The following is a 20,117-nucleotide window of genomic DNA, read 5'->3' on the forward strand; positions in this document are numbered from 1 at the left end:
TACATCACAATCGAGTTACATACAAAAGTGAGAGAACAACAGTGAACTTGTATCACTAATAAGATTATAATTATATCATTCAGCAATACTACAATTGAATCACATTGAGCAGTCTAATTTCTTAATGACCATGAATAAGTAAATTCATATATAACAAGAGCACACAAAACAGGAATTATTTAAATTGTCCCAAACAACACACAACATATTATGCTAAACTGCAGAAAAAAAAAATTAAGAACATACCTTTCAGCCATATTGTGGTTACATAACAGACTCAGTTATGTTGCTCCATTCCTGTTTTAATAATTCCTGCTAATTTCAGAACTTCATATGCCACTAAATTTTTCACAGAGTTCTATGGAAACTGATGGCTTAGCGTAGTAGACAGTTACGTCCTTTGCTTTTTTAGCCCGAGACAAAGCAACATATAATTGTCCATGAGAAAAGCATGGCCGCGGAAGATGAATAGCCACCTGATTAAGTGTTTGTCCTTGAGATTTATTAATTGTCATAGCAAAGCTTAACTTGATAGGGAACTGTTTCCTTTCAAACTGAAAAGGATAGTTTACAGATCCAGATGGGCGTAAGTTGATCCTGCGTATGAAGACATGATCTCCTTTGTATTGGCCTGTAGCAATCACACATTGAATAACATTTGGGAAGAAACGTTTACAAGTAAGGCGAGTGCCATTGCATAGACCAGATGAAGGTAAGAGATTCCTTAGCAAGATAACAGGACAATTTTCTTTGAGCACAAGCTCATGAGGGCTCATTCCACCAGGACACAGGCTATTTATGAACTCTGTAGGGTATACATTACATGAATCGTTTAGTATGGCATCAAAGCTTCTGTATGTAACAGGTTCTCCTCTAAATTGTTCTATCATGAATGCATTAATAGAATCCACTTCATCATTTAATGGTGTCAGAATTGCCCGATTGATAAAAGTGTCAGTACATAGATTACCTTGAATCATTTCAGGGAACGTCGTTCTCATCAGATCATACACTAAATCTTCTTCACTGTCACTAAACTGTGCAATGTTAACTGGCAACTGGACATAAGCAGACTCTGATTCTTGCAACTCACCATTACCCAAAGCAAGTAAGAATTTAGAATATGGTAAATCATCCCGTGCTCTAATATTTTCTATTAATCTGAATTTTATAAATTTCTGCCATAAATATGAAGTAACAATACTGTTGTCCACAGCTTCTTTCATTGATTTATGAGGAACAACTGGCAGAACCTGCCTGAAATCACCTCCAAACACAACGATTTTACCTCCAAACATTATTTGTTTCCGCATACATCCTGTAGAAGTAGATCTAGTGATTCAATATTTTGCTTCTTAGCCATTGAAGCTTCATCCCATATTATTAATGTTGTCTCCCTAAGTAGTTCCGCCAAACTACCTTGTTTAGGCACATCACAAGCCAAAGAAGCATCACTATCAAGTAGGATCTTAAACCTTGAATGGGCTGTGCGACCAGAAGGTATATTTGATGCAGCAATGCCTGACGTAGCTGTAGGCAATACAATCTTGTTCATAAGTCATATCTCTGCATACAAAGCATTATACAAATATGTTTTTCCAGTCCCTCCTGGGCCATCTATAAAAAAGGCGCCTGGTTTCCCTTCCATAACATATTGCATAATACATGAGAAAGTAGTATTTTGTTCATTATTAAGCCTAGAACGACATGTAAGACATTCCTCTAGTATAGGAGCATCAAGAGCGTCCACAATGTCTTTCGTCCTTTTCAGTTCAGCAGCAACTTGAGCATTTAAATGCTCTAAACCAAATGATGAAAGCGATTTCCCCATAGCTTCTAGATACCTTTCAATAGACCGCACAGTAAGCTGATGAATCCTATGGACATTGTTGCCATACTTGTGGCTGAAATCTTCAGACAGAAAAGGGTAATACTTTAGCCATAGAGCATAAGGATCTGCTGACTGACAAAAAATTAATACTGTTGCAAATAAACGTCGGAAAGCAGCAGGCATTTGGACTTCAGAAGCTTCGGACAATGTCAAGTCTGCAACATCATCACGTTCTATTAATCCTAGCTTCAAAGCTGCATCCTGGAAAGTTGAATATACATGCCAATTCACAGTTCGAAGGTCTTCAAACGAAGTTGGGCTTCTTAAATGGAGCAACAATAATCTTAAGAAAAAGCGTTCTCCTTCCACAGGATATACAAATGCCAAACGCCCAACACAAAATTTATCTTGAACCCTTTCTTTCCACTCTTTTTTACCTGCGTCCCATGTATAATGCTCACAAAATTCACGATATAGGTGCCCTGTTCCACCTTCAACTGCTGCGTTAATTGCAAAGAATTCTGTCAACTGAGTGCGAGTACGCTTAGAATTAGCAACAACAGCACGTAATCTCTCATGAGGATGCAAATGAACAGTCTGTGCATTAGGCAGATGAACTTGCAGAGGGAGTACTGGAGGATACATCTCAAATAAATCAAAACTGAAGATTCTCCACGCAGCTTCACAAGGAGAAACCCACCTACCTGACTGGAATTGCTTAATTTCATCAAGTGTGTTTTGATTACCAGGTACTATATTAAATGAAACCCTATCATGACCCTTGTACACATACTTATACAAATACTTTACTGCTTTTATAGTTGAACAAACCTCAACATTCAAATGGCAATCAAACAATGTAGAAAGATAAGGATTGTAAGGAATAACCCACTGATTATCAAGATATGTATTCCGTATTTTCACCCTTTCACCAGTATCACGTCTTTTGTAGATAGGATAACCATCTTTATTGTTAGTTGTTTCAGCTGCAAATTGTTTGGGGTACTTGTTTTTACAGCTTCGAACACCATGTCTTGTACGCATACATGGACATTCTGGGTTCAAACTACCACAAGGACCATGCATCATATGTGCAAGCACAGTTTTACGCAATTTACTATTGGCAACAGGTGGTATTTCAGCACACACAAATTTGTCATAATCAGCTAGACACTTCATTTTCCATTCTGATTTCAAAATAATTAGGAAATGAGCATGGGGTAATCCTCTTTTCTGGAACTCTACAACATACACCATAGCAGCTACCTCACCAAATATTTTTTTGTCCATTATCTCTTTCTTCAATACAAGTAATTTGGCTCTAAAAATCCTGGCCACTAAATCAGGCCTATCTTGTGCTGTTTGACCGGGTAATAACTCAGCCTTTATCTCAGGCCAGTTAGCATTGCAAGTTATAGTAACAAACAAATCAGGTTTTCCGTATCGTTGAACCAAAGCCATAGCATTGAGATAACGTCTCTTCATATCTCGAGGTCCTCCAATAAATTTTGGAGGTAAAATCACTCTACGCCCTACATCCGAAGCAACAGTTTCTCCAGCGTGCAGTGAATCCAGAATACCTTGATATAGTTCAGCCCGTATACCCTCCTGATTATTGCGAAAGTAATCAAGGCGAGTGTTTTCAATTTTAACATACATGTCGACTATGTACTGCTGGAAAATCCTACCAGCTCGCAACAACCAATTTTCAGGCCGGATTTGCAGCTTATAAGAATAATATTCCCTAGGAGAGATAAACTTATCTGCTCTAGTGTGCTTCCTACGTGCTCCTGCATACCAAGAACAACAATAGTTATTTATAGAACATCTATCTGACAGCAAAGAACAGTTTGCTACACTCGTTACAGCCTAGAAAGTTCTGAAAACATACGTTTGTCTTCTTCGTTCAGCAAGTCTTCAGAACTGTGCACAGCACAAGAAGCAATAGGATCTGGCAACGAAATAGCCTGTACTGCACCACCATGAGACTCCTTCTTTAATCCTTGTGTCCACCCACATTCCCCATGAGGAAATAATAATGGATACTGCAATGGATCATAACAACCATAGTTATGATAAATCCTATGAGGCTCATCAGATTTACCATTAACCATGATGTGAGGGATCAAACTCTGACTGGACGAAGCATTTTCTAGCCATATAACAGCAACATCATCCTAAACACGCTGATCTAACACTGTACTCAGATTGAGAACAATTTTTGTGTCTACACTAACTCCTCTTTCTCTTAGGGATCGAAAGAACAATGCATATGGATTTTTCTGTGATATGCGCATTAGAATGTAAACCACATCTTGCCTAACCTCTGGAAAACACCCAAGTCTATTACGAGCTTCATGCTGCCCGTCATAGAAATACAACTACAGATACTTTGGACCACCTTCATCAGGCAATAAATCTGGAACAAAATGGTACATCTGCCCGTGCATCTTAAAAACATATATGCCCTTGTATGTACTTGCATGAAAATTTCCTCCTATAGAACTGAAAGCAAATAGGTTATTGTACAACCTAGCATAAGTTCGAAAGTGTTCTGCATCTTCTTCCGTAGAAGTAAACAAGCGCTTAAGCTCAGAAGGATACTCATTTTTTGCAATTCTTATTTCCCCGTCACCACAACAAAACTTCAAAGTCTCAAATGCAAACTTTCTAGCATCACATTTCATACAACATGTAGGGGAGGGCAGATGATGCCGATCTGCCGGCAATGGCTGACCTATTACAGCAGCAGGAATAACTGGTACAGTTACAGATGTATTAGTAAAACCATCTATGTATCATAACAAGCAAGTCTAAACACTCACATTAACAAAAACTGCTTTAAAACGTACACAATGGGCTAGGTAGTGGACGAGTCTTCCTTTTCCTGTGTTTTATCTTACTGCATATATGAACAATTTCATTATTATCTGTTTTCTATAAATAAGCTGCAAATTTGATAAATAGACCATGTACCTCTTTGCCTGTGGTTGAGCTATTCTATCAATACAACGTTCTTTCTTAGATATACGTGTACGACATGTTTTTTTACTTGCAAGATGATCACTAAGTACACCAAACAATATAAAACAATCAAAACACAACCAATATCAATCGCATGAATGACATACATAACACAAACATATCTATCTACATTCAGCACATGTTACCTTTGGGAAGCCTGACTGGTACCAGTGTCACATGTAGAAGGTGCGCACGGTGTTTCAGCTCTGCAAAATACACATACACACATTACAGATTGTGTAAACTGTATACAAGGAAATCCCTAACAACAAACATGTATACCTATTCCCATGGACCTCAGCCATTTCATTAACACAACGCCTTCTTTTTTACACTCGGACCTGAGAAAGTTACCCACCTTCTTGTTCCCTATTAATTGCCAACAAATCAATGCATATAAATTGCCAAAAAGCCAGTTCCAGTTCAAAGGGCAGCTCAACCATTCAACTAAGCCCGTCTATATACTACTCAATCAACTACACCCTATCACTTACATGTGGTCAACTATTTGGGATAAACGTTGAGTGGCTCGAGAAATTCTGCTACAACTCTTGCGTGACAGTCGAGGAATTCCATACTGATAGTCTAACAGATTGTAAAATAGTAAGTCTCAGTAACAAGTACGTATTAGCTGTCAAATGAACGGAGCCTAACCACATTACAAAGTGCACATAAAACAATTAGATGATTTCAACAGCAAAAGTACCCATAAATGTAGCTACCGGCAGTTGTTGTTAAATGTCGTATACAACAACAGAACACTTGCACTTTGTACTGCAACAATAATACTATGAGTCTGCATTCCAAAGCAAACACGAAACACTAAATGTTATACATCCAAAAATGTGCAATACATACAGAGCCCTAGCAATCCCACGGTGTTTAAATTTATAGATACATAACAATGCTAACTTTATAGATACATAATAATAAGCTTTTACAAACAAATCACATAACTCAAACGAATAGCAAAGTAAGTAAACCTCCAATAATTCACTACAAGAAGCCAGATTTTTCATAGATATTGATAACAAAAGTATCTTTACACCAAAAGAAGTAGCAGTATTACATATGCCACTTACATTACCCTAAGGTAAAGATTCAAGTACATATTCTATTTCTTTTCTAAAATAGCAGTCAACCCCAACAGCAGAACAACACTTTCTGCATACAATATCATACAATCCAAAAGTAACCGTCAACTGCTTATAGCCCTACATAATGCAACCAAAAAGAAACCCAAACATCTGCTAACGATGACATACAGTAACTAATTAGGCTTAGAACTATCAAATATGCGCCCCAGTTCCAGCAACCCAGATGCAGCCTGGTCCGAGCTCCCTACATCTAGATCCTTTTCATAGGCTAACTGCAAGAGCTTCTTACGCTTTGCCGGCACAGCAAGCAAGCTGCACCTGTTAGGAACTTCTGACCCTTCACCAGCTGAAACTACATTATCCTCACAAACTCCAGGGTTCATGGCAGCAGGCTCCTGAGAAGTGTTCTCTAAATGTTCCAGATGGCCCTTTAAAAGTAAGTACTTTTCCCTTAACATGAAACATTCTCTACTCATCTTTGCTGTAGCCCCATAGTTAGCATCAACAATTTCCAGATTGTACTTACAAGCCAGGTAAAAGACAGCCTTCTTTGCAACCTTCTGTTCAGAAACACTTGCCGTATTACAAGGATCACTGAAAATACATTCCATCCCATTACTACTACGCGGGCAAGTAATCATAACCCAAGAGATAAAGTCATGACCTTCAACCCAAGTAGTTTCAATAACTGTTACATATGCACCAGTTTTCCGCACAACAATGACTAATACCTGTGCATAATCAATAGACACATGAACACCTTCAGCAGTAAAGCTACTCACAGAACTATTCCCTGTAGGTGGCTTATAATTTCTGTTTTTCTCTTGCAGAAGCTCAGCTTATTTGTTCCTAAATAGCTTCATGCACAGTTCATGAAGCCTAACCTGATCATAAGTAAAATCATCCACCTTAACACCATACAAGAATATTAGTTTTTTTACAGCCTTTTGAGCTGCCCTCTCACGAGACTCCTGGACCGTGCTTGCATCGCCACCAAAGAACAATAGGCGTGCTCTACTGTTTGGTCGAACAACTTGCACCCAGACATTATTACGAGTGTTGTCCATGAACCCATAAACTGGAGCTGGGAATTGCAAGCAAGCTGTGATCTTGTCCAAAAGGGGCTCAAAAGGAATGAATACTTTGTTAGATCTTGCAGCCATAACCTGTAATGGTAACAACCACATCAACACTTAAATTCCTAACTAAAAGATAAGAGATGTCATTCCCCCACACAGATTGACACTTTCCTCGGACTTAAATTTCTGACAAAAACAAAACACTTGCCATTCTCCCAAGCAACTTGACACCAAACCCAAAGGATTATAATAGACAGTATAAAATACACAAGAACTAACTATTAGCAGCTAGCAGACACATAGAAACACCAATAACTCAAATAACGAAATACCGTGCAAAGAACACCACAGTAACCAAATAATGTGACAGAATCAAGAAATATCAGTATTCCTTCCTTTTTTATACATATACTGCTCCTTTCCTCCCACTCACAAACACATATAATCACCCATCACCTCAAACAAATAAGTATACAACCAAATTATACCAGTTAAAGAAATCATAACACCCTCCAATCAACAAGCAAAAGCATAAAGCAGCTGAAACAGAACACTTGAAACAAACATAACGCACAATCTATAAACCATAATAAAACTCGGCAAAACATAACTCACTGATTTTAAATAGAAAGCTAACACCATTACCATATAAGATCAGGACACTTCGGTAGTAACTTCCAAGCAGCAATAACAAAAGTACCCTCGACTTTTCTACCATACCTGTATTCATCCATGGAGGGAATTTAAAAGTGAAAAAAAAATGAAACAATATAAGCATTGCACTGATGAACTGCCAATAACAATTTGTACCATCAGCCAAACAAGAAAAAAAACCAGGCAGTAAAACATGGTGACAAAAAACTAACAACAATCAGACACCAAAATAACAAACATGCAATAGAACAAGACCAAAAGAATAATGCTATGCTGCTAATGCTTTAAAACATGCAACTAAAAACATCATAAGCAGTTACAAGATCAATTTCCCAAAATTTAATTTTAGACAGCAACACTAATTATATATTATATATAAATAAAAAACAGCCAGCCCTTTTTTAAAAAAAAAAAATCCCAAAAAAAAAATCTCAAAAAACAAACCCGAAATAAAATGCACTTACAAAGAGACGATTATAACCCACAGTAACACAGAAAGGATCCACAAACACCATTCATGGTGGGTATGTGTATATATATAGCCGAAGATAGCACCGACCTAAAAACTATATGCGATTGAACAGTACAGGCCTGTACACCCGCACTCAAATTAGGATAATCAGATTACTATTTGGACAGTTTTGAGAATAACAACACACAAAGGTTAACCAAAATTTAGAATAATCAGATTACTATTTGGACAGTTTTGAGTACAACAACACACAAAGGTTAACCAAAATCACTGAAACCAAATTACTATACTTCAATTAAGAAGCTAAACCCAAAATAGAGCAACTAATAGCAACTACACTCACATTATTACGCAATTAGATACCATAATTCTGGCAAATTACAACCTCTTTTTCTGTCACTGACACAGTGGGTTAAATACCCTCATTACACATCTTCGTTTAATTATTATTATATAATTATAACCCATGAAGTACGAAGTCATACAGCTGGACCCTGGTCAACTTAATGGCCCACACATGCCAATAGAAACCCACGAATGCAAGGAAAAGCAACCAGCTTAAGGAAGCAATATAATATTGAGGGAAAACTACTCCTGCAAGTAAACTCAGTCAATGCAGAAAGGGCAGTTTTGGCAATATATTAATGTTGAGGGTGAAAGTGTAAACACACCAGAAATTACTGTTCCTAAGGGGCACTGTTGTTAAGCAACAGTGATCCCCAACTTCCTACTTTTATAAAGGTTAAAGATTACATATGTTAAGAATCATTGAGTCTAGGTTTTATTGTAGGCATTTTGTTCTAAAACCTATGCTACAAAAAGTTAAGTGTGATGCTCTAAAAGATGTTGCATATGTTCTAAAAAGTTCTTCTAATGTTCTAACTTTTAAAGTGTTCTCACATAAGTATAGTATTCTCACATATAAAGGTGTTCTCACCGGATCCCTCCTCTCTCTCTCTCTCTCTCTCTCTCTCTCCCTATATATATATATATATATATATATATATATATATATATATATATATATATATATATATATATATATATATATATATATATATATATATATATATATAGGGTCAAATGAGAAAGTTCTTAAAATGAGAAGGATTTTTTGTGCAAATATTTTGTATTAAATGTGCAGTTTTTTTGAACTAAATGTGCGAATTTTAAAAGAATTTTAAAAAACTAGCGCAAAGTATATCTGCTCCACTTTCTTCTCCGGCCATTGTCAACATTCATCACTTTCTCTCTCCTACTCTAAGCTCTAACAATGGCAACCAATCTATTACGACTCTCACTTTTGATTGGTAAATTTTAAACTGTTGCTTTATTATATGCGTTGAAACAACTTTAAAATGTTATTGACGATATTGCTAAGTCCAAGAGATTTTGGAGGTTAACGAATCGTGAAAAGATTTTGATAATTAAAACATGTATAGATTAAGAAGCATAAATAAAAGTCGATTGATGCTGAACATATTAAGAGCAGCAACAACCAAAACTGAAGGCATAACAGTAGATAAGATATATATGTTACGGTTAGTTATCGACACTACAACAAAATAAAGCAAAGGTAACAGTGAAAAACCATTGCCTAATATAAAAAAAGTGTTGCCTTGTAACTAAGGCAACACATATGAGGCATAGTATATGCCCCCGTTGTCTATTCATAAGGCAACACATTTCTATTCAAAGGCAACAATTTTGAAAACCAAGGTAAAATAATACATAAGGCAACACTTTTACAAAGACAACAAATGAAAAATGTTGCCATCTAAGGAGACAATTCAAAAATGTTTCTAAATGTTGCCACTCCCAAGCATTTAGTATAGGTTGTAGGGATCGAACTTGTGACCTCAAAGTCACAAGGTGACTTCACCACCAACTCCACCAAACTATATATATATATATATATATATATATATATATATATATATATATATATATATATATATATATATATATATATATATATATATATATATATATATATATACACACTCGCCATAAAAGCAATATCTTAAATTATGTTGTCTTTTTAATATAAATGTTGTCGTAGATGGCAACATAGATATTAATGTTACATTTTCAAGCAATAGTTTTGTTATTGTTATCTTTTCATGCAACAATTATTATGTTTGTTGTCTTAGACTAGAAAAAGGTAACACTTTAAGCGACTGTAGCCTTATATATTCTAGAGCAACACTTTTTTATCTGTTACTTTAGTTCAAGGTAACAAATAAATATTGTTGCTTTAGATTACTAAGAGTATCATTTCTGTAAGTGTTGCAATCTTACGTGTTGCCTATTCTCATTTTTTTTGTAGTGGACTTCCGACGAACTTGCTCTCTACCTCCTGCAAAACCGAGCGACTAACAATGAATGTATCATAACACCTCAATATTTGTTGATGATGCCAATCAATTCAACAAAAATTAGAGTTCACTAGAAAAGTATCAACTATCATTAGCAACTCCAAAGTCACTACTTGTACATACGATGATATTGCATTTATAATTTTTTTCCAAAATTATGAACAAATAGTACCACCAATGTGATGTAGTACGTTATGATAGGAGGTTGGTAGTAGTGTTGCATTATAGATTAATGGTAGATTGGTAGCAGGTGGATTATTCAAATAGTGAAAAACGAATATGCATAATATTTTTACTATGTGCATAATATTTTAACTAAATGTGCATAATATTCGTACTAAATGTGCATTTTGCATTGTTGTAATGTGAACCTTTAGATACATTATTTGTATGTTCATGATTCCTTCTCATTATAAGATCCTTCTCATTGGATCACAACCCTATATATATATATATATATATATATATATATATATATATATATATATATATATATATATATATATATATATATATATATATATATATATATATATATATGAAAAATTGCCCGGAATAATCCCACCTTTGGATTATTTTTAAATAATCCCACCTTTACCCTCAATCCGCTCAAATTGGTCCCAAGTGACCTGCAACCGGTTGAGTAAGTTTTTTTTTTCTTAATTAAGTTTAATTTACACGTGTCACTACGTGATTGGTTTTTTTCTTAATTAAGTTTAATTTACACGTGTCACTACGTGATTGATTGGTCAAAAATAAGTTTTAATTTTAATTTTTTTTAAAGATGATTATTGGAGTAATTAACATTAATTAATTCTTTTAGTATTGTTTTTTTTAAAAAAAAAATTCTTTTAATAAATGATTAAAAATTCAAACAACCACCACCATCCCCAGTCACCTCTACACCGCCACCATCGGCCCGGACCAAACCCTTCGCCGTTCCCAAACCCGGGCCGGTCGCCGCTCCTCAACCTACCCCTGTCTATCGTCTTTAAACTGATGGTGAAGCCGAAACAATTCCCGTAACAATAGTGATGCCAAAATTGATGGTGAAGGTCGAATTTGATGTTGATGGCCGAAATTGATGATTTGGAAGGGAAGGGGGGCCGGAATGGGACGAAGGAAGGGGAGGGATCGAAATCATGGTGAGGGTAAGGGGAGGAGGCCGGGAAATGCGACGAGGGAAGAGATTGGGTTGAAATTGACGGAAAGGAGATTGGGTCGAAATCGGGTTGAAGGGAAGGGGAGGGCGCCGGAAAAGGGACATGGGAAGAGAAGGATGCCGGAAAAACGTGTTGAGGAAGGGGAGGAGGCCGGACCGCCGGAAATGGGATGAGTGGTTGCCGGCACAGCAGCCTCCCAGTGGTGGCGGCAGAGGCTGCGGGCTTGGTCTTTTTTATTTTATTTTTTTAAAGGTTTTTTTTTTTTTAGTTTTAATTTTTTTAATTTAATTTTTTTTATTTAACCAATCACAAGCTGCACGTGTCAGGTAACTTGGTATAACAAGTTAAATGACCGGTTGGGACCAATTTGAGCGGATTGGGGGTAAAGGTGGGATTATTTTTAGCGGACGACCCAAAGGTTGGATTATTCCGGGCATTTTTTCATATATATATATATATATATATATATATATATATATATATATATATATATATATATATATATATATATATATATATATATATATATATATATATATATATATATATATATCGATTATCTTCTGCCCCTTCTGGTTATTAACTATATTTTTGTTTGTTTGAAGGAAATTGTAATTGTAATTGAGGTAATTGTTTTCTTTACCAATTTTTGATTATCTTTTCTGTCTTTGTCCAAAACTTCTAAGATGCACATGAACTTTAGTCGACTTGCCAGTTTTCGTTTTATTGATTTGATTTGATTAGTTAATTATTTACTCCTTGTAATTTACTTAGTTGAAATAATGATAATAATAATAATAATAATAATAATAATAATAATAATAATAATGAGAATAATGAGAATAATAACAATAATAACAATAACAATAACAATAATTGTGAGTGATAAAACCCTTAGTTGAAATGCATATCTTGAGGTAAATTAGGAATTTTCCCTAATAGCACAACCCTGCCCCATCAAAAATCAAAATATCAACTCATCTCATTGTTGATTTAATATTAATTTCAGGTACAGGTATTCGCACTTCCTGGCTATGATGATGAGACTTTCACATTGGACGGTTTCAAATATTCCGATACCATATTCAATGTCAAGTCTAAGATGTGCAAGAAATTGAGTGAAAATGGGTTGGCATTAAATGATCCTGACCGAGTCAAGATGTTATCATCTGAAGGACTCTTCTTGACGGACGACGACAGGACGTTAGGATCTTATTATCCTGCCTGTCACCACCCCACTCTTGCCATTTTTCTATTTCATTGTAATAAAGAAATGGAAGATGCGGCTTTGGAGGAGAGTCGCTGGGAGGCTAAGTGTAAGCAAGTGCGAGAGGAAGAGGAAGCAAAAGCAGAGGAGGAGAAGAAGAACAAGGTCAGCAGGAAGAATGGATATTCAATGGCGAGGGAAGCCAGACCTAAAACCAAGGATTTAAAACTCCAACTCCCTTATGTTGCTGAGTTAGAAGACCTTGGCATTGATGGCAATCTCAAGTTGTACAGCGAGGTAGGGTCATCTCTTCCTGTGGTGGATGTTGAGTCAGCCCACTCTGTCTGCACCTCTGCATCTGTGTTTATTTGTTGTTGATGAATGGAGATAATCTTTGTGTCAATATGCTTTGTTTATTTAGTACTTCATATTATGGAAGCAATACTACTAGATGTTATGAATGGAGATAATCTTTGTGTCAATATGCTTCCAGTAAAGTTTATTTATAATTGTTCTTTGGGTTAGAGTTTGCAATTTTAATGTGCGTGTGTGATGATTTTACATGCAACACGTGTTTAGTGCGTGTTGTGTGTTTGAAATAAAACTCTTAGCTTTTTACTTTTCTTCTCTCTTTTCTTGTTCATGTTGCTCATCACTTGCGTTTCAAATTAGGGTTTTTCTAAGTGCAATGTTTTTTTGTTTCTTTTGTTTTTGTTTTAAATAGAAGTCTTTTGAAATTTTGAATTTTGTTTTTATTTCTTACCTTTGGTGTTTGTAATTACAGTTTTGTGAGCGTCTTTTTTCCCTCAGTGGAATTCTGGAAACTTGTTTATGTGCTTTCTTTTTTCTTCATAAGATTCAGAATTTCAGATCTAGGTTTTGCAGATCCCTAAAGCTTTTAGCCCTTTCATCAATGGATTGAGATTCAGATCTGGGTTTTGTGGATTTTTAATTATTTCAATATCTCATAGCTACACTCGGGTAAGTTCCTTTTGGATCACCGGATTCCCCTTCTCCATCCCTCCATTTCATGATGATTTATGAGGTTTTATCCAATCCTTGTTTATTCTTGTTAATTTACCTTCGGTTTTTGTTGCTCCAATTTCCTAATCTTTCAGTTATAGTGTTGGTTCACGATTTTGATTTCTTTGGTTTAAAAAAAAAACGCTGATTTGTCTTTGTTCATGTTTAACTGTATGGGAGAAACCAAAGAAAACAATGCTAGGAGGAGCTTCCTGGTCATGATAAATAAGGGGAGAAGGTACCGGATCCAACACTCACCAATGCTAACGGCGAGTCGGCGAGCCACACACTAATAATGTACCTTTCTTTTCATTCTCTTATTGCTTTATAGTAATTTTGTTGATTACGAGAGAGTACTGTTAGCTGATTTTTTTTCATATCTTTCCTGGGGTTTATGTCTTGGTTGTTTTGTGGAATAGAGATTAATTAGCTGATATGTGTTAGAATAATTTTCATTTTTGCTGAGTAGGGTGGCCAACTGTTTATTGTTGCTACTATTCCATTTTTCTTAGGTTAGGTACTTAGATTTTTTGCGGTTTCATTGATATTTGTTTTTATAAGGTGTTAAATGGTGCCCTACTGTTGTTGCATTTCAGTTTTTCTTCTGTTAGGCTTTTTGCTCCTATAATGGAATATGCAGTTTTTTTTTTCCCTTTTTTATTGCGATCTATTGCTGTCTCTGTCCATTTGCATATGAAACCACCACCATCTGACCAGGTTTGGTTTGGGTTCACCAGTATGCCCGATATACAGTTTCAGTTGGAACCTTCTGTCTAGGATCACAAGCTTAGCAATGGACGTATAGCTTCATTTTTTATCTGTCGGTTTAAGGTCAGAATTAGGTGTTTCCATCTTAAATCATAATATTTTAAATTTTTTATTTAAATCTTGAATTTAGTTCAACATCTTAAATTATGTTGTTGATGGCAGTTTGCCATTCTCCATGGTTTTCAACTGCATGGGCTTGCACCTTGTGTCTTTCAAATCCCACCAGGTAGGTAATGTAATTATGTAAGCATGTATAATTGCCGGCGGGAAGAAAAGCTAGTATGTTTGACTTGGGGAAAAAGATGGGTGAGATATATAAGTGAAGAGGCGCCATATTGAAGAAAAGAGTAGGTTTATTGTTGAAAAGATGCGAGGAGGCCATGAAGTGGCTAACTTGTTGATTATGAGCTTTCTGATATTGATTTTGTAATACATTTTTTTTGTTTTGTACTTTTGTTGTACAAAATCTGTGAATGAGCAAGGATTGGAGAGAGCTGGTGGTCACTCAGTGTAGCAAAGTGGTTAAAAAAAAATCTGATATTTCAAATAATCAATTGTATAGGAATGGAAATGAATATGTACCATACAGGGACCAGACTTGATTTAATACTTTGGTGCTCCATATATGTCCTATATTGTTAGTAGATCTTCGTTTTTTAATTTTTTACAGAATGGCTTCCTAACCCAATATGTAGCACACAATTTTTGGGTTTTTGAGGCCCTGGAAAAAATGTTCGAGAATCATAGGGGGTTTGTTGAGTAATGCAATGCGCCTACGTGAGTGGAGACGAGACAATGGTGAAAGGAATAGTGTCCTTCGAACAAGTGTATTATTCTGATAGCGGGTTCAGAATTATTAGAAAGCTAATATATTCAGTAAGGTCAAGTGATCGGAATGCCTGGGTGGAGGCCGTTTCCGATCAGTAATATTAATATAATTAATATTACAGCTTAATCTTGACTGAACCCTTCGGGTCACACCCAAGCAAATATATGCGAACCAACTCGACGAATTAATTCGGAAGAAATTAATTCGTCGCCCGAGTGTTAAATAATTAGACGTCGGTAATTCGAGCTTAGAGCGTCGAAACCGATCGTCGAAAGTCGAGTCTAAATAATAAAAGACGAGACGCGCAAAATAATAATAAATCAACAATATTCCCGAAAATACCCCAAGCATCGGAGTGCCCCGAGCATCCGAATGCTAGGGGCAAGACGAGCCAGCGCGCCGTGCTGCAGCCACGGCTAGCCGCAGCTAGGCACAGCAGCAGTCGAGCCGCACCACGGCAGCAGCCGCAGCCGCACCATGCCACAGCAGCAGCTGGTGCGGGCTGGGCTCGGGCCAGGTGCGGGCCAGATGCGGTCTGGTTGCGGGCTGGGTGCGGGCCGGGCTCGGGCCGGGCTCGGGCTTGGCTCGTGGCTTGGCTCGGGCCATAGGGCCGTGTATAAGTGGAAGGTTGGGAGCAAGTGGGTTGCCATGTGGCACAAGGTGAGGGAGAGAGTGGGGAGCAAGTTTGGTCCCCATCTCCAAGTGGTCCTCACCTACTCTCTCATGTATGCTTGACACTTGTTGATTTATTACTAGTTTGCTTAATAATTTTATTTTAGCTTTAAAATAAAATGAGAAAATCTCATTGTCCCACATTGATGGGAGAGATTTTCATACTCCATCATTCCCTATAAATACCCAACTTTGGGCATAGGAAATGATGCTTGAGTGGGAGTTAAAAAGAGCATTCCATAATATTGGAAAAACTCTTAAACTCATATAACACTCGGGTTTTGGTCGGACCTCGCTAACCCCCAGGTAGTAGACCTTAAAGTTGTGTTCGCCTTTTTGTGGGTGGATACCGTCGGAGGCGCGGCGCTTGACGTGCTCGTAGCTTTCAAGTAAGAGCCCCGGTTTTTGGGCGAAGCTCGCTTCGAGGGTAAGATTCGTAATCTTTTCTTTGTGATTATTTATTTATGCTTTATGATTTTAATTATTGCGAGTGGTTCCTCGGGTAGGGGTTTGTTTCCGCGGTGAGTCGGACTCACCAAACCCCAACAAATGGAGGCCCTTTGAAGGTGTCAAAAGACACATTATTCCGCCTAATTCGAAAACCGTGCAAACGTGATTCAAGTGCAATGCTAGTTACTAGGTGCACTACACGTTATTTGAGTTGAATTGCTCGTTATTTGAGGATAGGAACAGACATGAGTCCTGACGAGATCTTGGACCACCGCTATAAATATTAGGGTAAATGGCGACTGACCTCGGAATAGCTTCTCGGACAGCCAAAATTGAAACCTATAGTACACGATTTTTCCATAATCTTTGAATGGGCAAGGATTGGATGAGGTCCACGATTTTCACCAAGAGATAAGGTTCGATGAGGTCCACAAACATCAGTGTGAACGAGCTACAATTTTTCTGATGCTCTCCACACATTATCCTTCGGGAAAGGCAGCCTATGTTGCTTGCCAAATTGACAAGACTCACAAAGATCATTAGATGCGCAAATTGCAGGAAAATCTCTCACTAGATTTTTCTCGTGTTCATTGAGAGCACGCATATTTAAGTGTCCATACGTCCTATGCCATAGCCATGCGTCGCTTGAGTTTGCTGCATTCACACTCTCTACTGGATAATCCCACTTCAATAGAAAGCTATTGTTTTCCATCGGAACTTTTACAATCTCTTTCTTGTTTGAGTCAATGATAGTGCAATGGTTATTCTCAAAGACAAGTGAATAACCATTGTTGACCATCTGAGCAACACTAAGCAAACTCTCATTCAAATCTGGAAAAAGGAGGACATCATTGATGTACTTCATACCTTCCTTGGTTTGAACACCAATTGTGCCTTTTCCAGTGGACTGTACAACAACACCATTCCCCATACGAACTGGAACTTTGATGGAAGATTCAAGCTTGCAAAATAAGCTTGAATTGTTTGTCATGTGGGATGTGCACCCACTGTCAATCAACCATCTTTCCTTGCTGCTACAGGCGCTCATCGCTTGACGTGCATAAAACAAATAGTCTTCTGATTCATTGGAAGCACGAGCATTTGTATTTGATGGTTGTTGCTTCTGTTTGTTCCAACAGTCCTTCTCCAAATGGCCTAGTTTTTTGCAATGGCTGCATTTCGGTTTCCCCTATGATAGCAATTTTTTTCAAGATGATTTGTCTTATTTCATATACCACATGAAGGGAATTTCCCTTTTGATTGTGGTTGTTCTTTGTCTTTTCTGTCAGATCGTGAGACTCCCTGATTCTTCCTGTTATTGCCTTTGTTGAATAGAAATTTTTTATGAGACTTTGACAGAAAAGCAATCTCCGAGGGTGGGGGTTTCGCTAAGTCATCCTTTGCAAATTTATGCTCATGGGCAAGCAACGAACCCATCAACTTCATCACACTGAGTTTTGTGACGTCCTTAGATTCAACAATTATTGTGGACATTGTGTTAAACCTTCTGTCCAAAGATCCTAAGATCTTTTGCACTATTTTTGCATCTGAGATCTCTTCTCCATAGATCTTCATTTGGTTTACAACTTCCATGAATCTAGAAGTGTAACCTTTTATATCCTCATTCTCCTTCATCTTCATAGACTCCTCAAAGTATTGAGTCGAATATTTCTGATTTTTTCATCGCCATGGAACTCCTCCTCGAGAAGACTCCAAGCTTCTTTTGCTGATGAGGCTCTCATGATCTTGGGGAAGATTGTGTTAGAAACACAATTGATGATATGAGATAAGGCTCTAGCATCCTTCATCTCATCATCACTTATCTTCTTTAATTGTGCTTTTGTGTACTGCACTCCTTGTTTTCGAACACAACCAATTTCCACTATCTCCCACAAAGCACTTGCTTTTAGAAAAAGCTTCATTTTTATGCACCAATAATCATAATTCTCTCCTGTGAAAGTAGGAGGTGCTGGCATAGAAGTTGTGGAAGAGGTTGACGTTGAAGCCATACTTCAACTGCTCAGTTTCTTCTTCTTCTCGTCTTCTGTTTTTTTTTCCAGGCCCTTAAGATCATAAGGCTCTGATACCAATTGTTAGAGCAAAGCTGGACAATGTGTATAGAAAGAAAGTAGGAAGATTTCTTATATTGTTTTGATATGTACAAGAGTACTTTATATAGGGGTGAGGGATGCCTTCTACATTATTGTGATGCAATGAAGAGTCACAACTTTTGGCATTTCAACTACTCCTAATAACTCTAGTACATTCAAGTTTATTCACTGATTTCTTCACTAATTGCTGAACACTAAAAGTCTCATTTACTAACAATTGTCATTCATGCTCAACGCTCATGTGCGCTCTCTCATTCTTTACTTGACTGGAACAAGTGTTGCACTTATTTGATGTATCTGTTGTCATGTTGGGTAGATTTAGACTCAATACTGGTGTTGAATACTGTATTTTTTTTATCTTCTGAATTCATAACTAAAACAAAGGTGTAAGTTTCAATGTAAATGTACTTTAAACAGAGTTGATTTGATGGGGTTCAAGGGTACCACTAAAACTGATGTCTAGTTGATTATAGGATCATTATTTTCATATATTGAGACTCAAAGTTATGTGAGAAATAATCTAAGCTATTAGCTTGACATTATTTTGTATGAGACAGTATCACATTATTTTGCTGTTAAGGTTGGTTTTGTTTTGTGGGATCCTAGCTTATTGGGTTTGTTCTCTGTGAGATTGAAGTCGTTTCTCATCGGTAGCTTAGTCTTTTGAGTTTTGATTTTAGGTTATTTTAAAATTTTGGAGTTTATTGTACGTTTTGAGTCAGTCTGTATCTAAAGCCAGGATCTCATTGTAGTCTTATTAATTCTTGTATTTCAAGTATATTTCATTAAAAGGGATAATTGGGATGGTATGCTTGTTGCCTTTTCTAATCTGTCTAAAAAAAGTCAAACTGCTTGGCATGTTCATTTCAAGTATATTGCAATTTTAGGGGTAGCATGAAATTTGAACTTAGTGAAGAAACCGAAATTTTAATACTTACTCCGTTTCTATTTAGTTGACACGTTCAATTTAGACATACATATTTAGGAGAGCATAGTGAATAGAGAATGAAAAAAATGATAAAGCAAGTAGTATACACTAAGAAAGCAAGGTATAAAACTTACCTAAAAACAAAACATATTAACTAAAAATAAACTTCTTTAAAAGGAATATGTATCACCTAAAAATAAGGGAGGTAAGTATTTTGCCAATGCATTTTAAAAAGGTAATGACGTAATGTTACTCAACGGATTACAGGCTTTACAGCTGAATGAGTAGTAAGTTAGATCACAAAATACAGTAGCACAGGGACAATCAGTATTCAGTATTGTGTTCCCATGAAAACTTTAAACTTTGCACACGACCTCAATATTTAATTAATTGTACTGCACAAACTATAAAAATAAACTAAAATGAATCAA

The 20,117-nt window shown here is 36.7% G+C and overlaps 1 protein-coding gene across 1 annotated transcript; it reads right to left on the reverse strand.

Moving 5' to 3' along the window:
- Positions 1–329: 329 nt before the first annotated feature.
- Positions 330–3,945, reverse strand: LOC145628015 (uncharacterized). Its single transcript, XM_081680347.1, has 4 exons — positions 3,723–3,945; positions 1,666–3,621; positions 1,420–1,530; positions 330–1,318 (listed from the first exon to the last, which is right to left on the reverse strand). The coding sequence occupies exons 1-4, from the start codon at positions 3,943–3,945 to the stop codon at positions 330–332; spliced, it is 3,279 nt and encodes a 1,092-aa protein (XP_081536473.1).
- Between the last annotated feature and the right edge of the window lie 16,172 nt (positions 3,946–20,117).

This window comes from Chenopodium album, chromosome 4, assembly GCF_948465745.1.
Source record: "Chenopodium album chromosome 4, dcCheAlbu1.1, whole genome shotgun sequence".
NCBI lineage: Eukaryota > Viridiplantae > Streptophyta > Magnoliopsida > Caryophyllales > Amaranthaceae > Chenopodium > Chenopodium album.

Excerpts from the sequence above, each read along its gene's own strand:
- LOC145628015 (XM_081680347.1), bottom strand. The coding sequence starts at position 3,945 with ATGGTTAATGGTAAATCTGATGAGCCTCATAGGATTTATCATAACTAT. Across the intron at positions 3,622-3,722 it reads GCTGAACGAAGAAGACAAAC|GAGCACGTAGGAAGCACACT; the intron begins GTATGTTTTCAG and ends CTTGGTATGCAG. Across the intron at positions 1,531-1,665 it reads ACAAAATACTACTTTCTCAT|CTACGTCAGGCATTGCTGCA; the intron begins GTATTATGCAAT and ends TATTGCCTACAG.